Source organism: Pagrus major, chromosome 21 (assembly GCF_040436345.1).
Source record: "Pagrus major chromosome 21, Pma_NU_1.0".
In the NCBI taxonomy this organism is placed as follows: domain Eukaryota; kingdom Metazoa; phylum Chordata; class Actinopteri; order Spariformes; family Sparidae; genus Pagrus; species Pagrus major.
Window position 1 is genome coordinate 21,563,348 of NC_133235.1, and position 3,842 is coordinate 21,567,189.

General features: G+C 41.9%; 1 protein-coding gene across 1 annotated transcript; it reads right to left on the bottom strand.

Moving 5' to 3' along the window:
• Window positions 1-308: 308 nt before the first annotated feature.
• foxf2a (forkhead box F2a) lies at window positions 309-3,065 on the bottom strand. Its single transcript, XM_073491945.1, has 2 exons — window positions 2,096-3,065; window positions 309-481 (listed from the first exon to the last, which is right to left on the bottom strand). Exons 1-2 carry the CDS (start codon window positions 3,063-3,065, stop codon window positions 309-311), a joined length of 1,143 nt encoding a protein of 380 aa, XP_073348046.1.
• Window positions 3,066-3,842: the final 777 nt, after the last annotated feature.

The following is a 3,842-nucleotide window of genomic DNA, read 5'->3' on the forward strand; positions in this document are numbered from 1 at the left end:
CACATAAAACACCTACAAATCATCCCTTAAAAATAAATCTCTTTATCGGCTTACTGCAGAAAATCTGCAACAATTTCAACAACTTTAGGAAAACAACAATTAAGTGCATGAATAAAGATTAATTCAGGTATGTGTACGTTTAGTAAAATGTTGCTATTGCTCATTTGTGTGTGTTGGTTGAAGTCTGTCCTTCAAAAACTGACCAAAAAAACACCAAAAGTTACCAGAGATTCTGTTGAAAAAAACTCCACCTGAGGGTTGAATTTAATCAGAAATGTTTAAGGCGGTTGTGTCTTTGGTGTTTTTGGTCACATGACGCACGGCTTCACGTCCTGGTAGACGCTCTGGTGATGGTGATGAAGCTGATGGTAGTAAGATCCGCCGCTGCTGGGATGAAGAGAGGAGATCCCGTTCAGGTTCAAAACGAAGTCCTTCCGGTCACACACAGGAGCTGTGTGGCTGGAGTATCGAGACAGCCCCACTGTGAACACACACACACACACACACACACACACACACACACACACACACACACACACACAGGTCAAATAACCTTTTCCTGTATCTGGATATTTTGTGGTTAATGTCTAATAATTGAGTCCAGTTTGGAAACACTAAGTGGTGTTTTTGTGTTTTTATCAATGGTTAAAAACAATATACTAATAATCTGTTATATGTATATATATTATGATCTAATATCAGTTTATAGTCACTCAGTTATAATACATTTATTGGAGCAACCAGGAGGTTGAGGAAAATCCTTGACGCTGATGTTTTCTCGTTTTATTTTGGTAATAACGCAGTGATAATTGTTGGTTATATATATATTTAAAAATGGGTGGGCCTCTAAATGTTTCCAAAACATCAATAAAGGTTTTTTGTTTTGTTTTTATTTTGTTCATGTTTTATTTACACTAATCCATCAAGTCTGCAGCTGCAAATGCTGATAAATTGCATTTGTGAACAACAATCATTAATAAATGGTACATGTATAGTTAATAAACATGAGTCAGTAGTTATTTCACGGTTAACAAACAATAAAATCCTTTATAAACTTTTTATTAACCAATTTTTATTGTAAAATTGCAACTGCTGTTTATAACATGTTGTAAATGGTTAATAAATGCTGTATAGTTCATTTATAAACATTATTTGCATGGCCATTTTTTTGCAAACCTTTACACAATTGTTAATCAGTGGTTTATAAAGCATTTCCATTTGTTAAAACTTTTCACTAAAGTTTGATTAACTACAAATTAACAATTTATTAATAATGGTTGATATAAAGTATAACATGCGGCCCTTTTCGCAGGATTTACTTCCTGATGAGCTTAAATCATCTAAATAAAGCACGTGAGTCAGTGGAGCCAAACGGATTTTTCACAGCTCACCCCACAATGTGCTTTTATTAGTATTGATAATTCGTTTATTCAACATTAATAACACCACCAGTTCAATGTAAATTATCCATGAGCAGAATTTACTCCGATGTTTTTCTGTTATGTTAATGTGCTGATGTGGGTCAAGTTCATGGCCTTCATGAAACTGAACAAAAAAATGATAAACAATTGTGTTTCCACTGTTTGTGTTCAACGACATTTCCATCACTTCTTTACGTTGTGTCGTTTAATTTGAGCAGGTTTGTCAGCACACAGGCCTCGAAAAAAGCTGCAGTGAAAATGTAACCACATGTTAAGAAACTGAAGTTGTACTCTCAGCTGTACTTGTGCAAACTATACACAATTTTATGATGCATGATTCATAATTATATTTCATGCACAACTTATATTTTTCTCTCTTTTACTTAATTTCTTCCCCATTCAACATTCAGACTCAGGTTGATTAATATCTTCATCAAAAACGGATTTGCAGGTGCACTATCTGTTTAAAAGAAATCACGCAAATGTCATTTTTATAGATGTTTTTTGCAGTTGCACTGACGCCTGAAAGACTTTGGATTTTACGCAAAGAGCAGTGATTGATAACTAACCCCCACAGTTTAGGCTAATGTAAACCACGAATTTATGACTCATGGTGCAAACAGAAAATATAATAATTCATATAATTTACAAATGGTTTTACAGCGAGGCTCTACCTGAAATCTCTGATGAATCTCGTGCGTTATGGTGCATGTAGCTCTGATCCAGAGAGTAAGATGACATCCCCGTGTGCAGAGCAGAAGAAGCGGGACTGCTTGATGCCAGAGACTGCTGTTTGATGTATGAAGACACGCCAGGTGAACTCCAGTGTGAGGCTGCATTTGCATAAGCAGACTGACAGTCCAAAGTGCCTACCATGGCTGGGGAGGACTGCAGGGGGCTGTTGCTGCTGTCTGGGCAGTAGTCCGCATTAGAGGCCACCTGACAGGCGGACATGTAGGATGATCCGGAGCCTGAAGACATGTGTGGGACGTGATGTCCCCCTCCGAGTCCGTCGAAGCCACCTGGCATTGTGTTACCCATCAAGTCTATGTTGTAGCTGTTATGACACGCCAGTGAGCCTGAAGGTGATTGGAAATCAAAGTTCTGCGGCAGCATGGACGCGCCAAACCCGATACCGTTCATCATCCTGTACATTGGTTTCAAAGCTTGGCATTTCCTACGGAACCCGCGAGGTCTGCGACGAAAAGAGCCCTCCTCGAACATAAACTCACTGCTCGGGTCGATGGTCCAGTAGTGGCCCTTGCCAGGTCTACCGAGACCTTTCGGCAGCTTTATAAAACACTCGTTCAGAGACAGGTTGTGTCTGACGGAGTTCTTCCATCCCTGGTAGGATCCTCTGAAGAAAGGGAAGCGGGCCTGGAGGAACTGATAGATCTCACTTAAAGTGAGCCTTTTGCTCGGTGAGCTTTGAATTGCCATCACAATGAGGGCGATGTATGAGTAGGGAGGCTTCTCAGGGCGCCTCAAGCCGGAGTTCCCCTTCTTCCATTTGGTTGATGCGTTCTGCGCGCTCTCCATCACCGGCTGTGCGCTCAGCAGAGCTGCATTCACAGCGCCGGCCGTGGGGCTGGAGCGCAGAGGATTAGATGGATCCAAATGTTGCTTGGCGCTCTCGGTCGTCATGGTTGCGCTTGCTCTGTTTGGCTCTCTATAACCCCCGGGCAACTAACTTTTTCTATGTTTTAACGCTATTAAAGTTTCCCTAATGCGATGATTAAAAGGTCAGTGTCCCTTTGCGATGCTCTGCGCGTTTATAACCGTGAAAATCAAGAAACACCAGCCGCTGTTCCTCCTTCCTCTCCCTGTCCATCGCTGGCAATAATCCCATTAGAGAGGGGAGATAAAGCTCCTAGACTTTGCCTGCGCATATCCAGCCGGCCAAACACAACCCGACCACCTATCAATTCTTAAATCTCTCTCTGCCCCTCGATCCCCCCAAAAAAATCCCTCCAAGAAATCGCCAGGAACTACTCCCTCCCCATCTGGCCACGATCCAGACTAGAAGCCGGACACAGCGCAGCGGAGTAAGACAAATCTCCTCCCACGACTCACTTTCCAAAACACCTCTGAATACATTTGTCAGACGAGAATTTGATAACTTTATATACCATAATGAATAAAGCAGCACAGTTTGGAACAAGTTAGAATTATCCCCCTCTGTCCTCACTTGTACCTGCTGACAGTGAGGATGCATGTTGGTGGTGTTATTTTGTGAAGGTGTAGAGGGAGAAGGAGCCCTGCAGTGCTCATTTGTTTGGGGATCTGTTCAGGGTTAGGACTCTGACATGAGAGGAAGCATGCTTTTTCCATCAGAGCGTGCCAGTGTAGATACCACACACAGCGCACAAGTGTCAGTTTACCTCCTGGAGCCTGGATTATATCCACGGAGAGACGAATTGA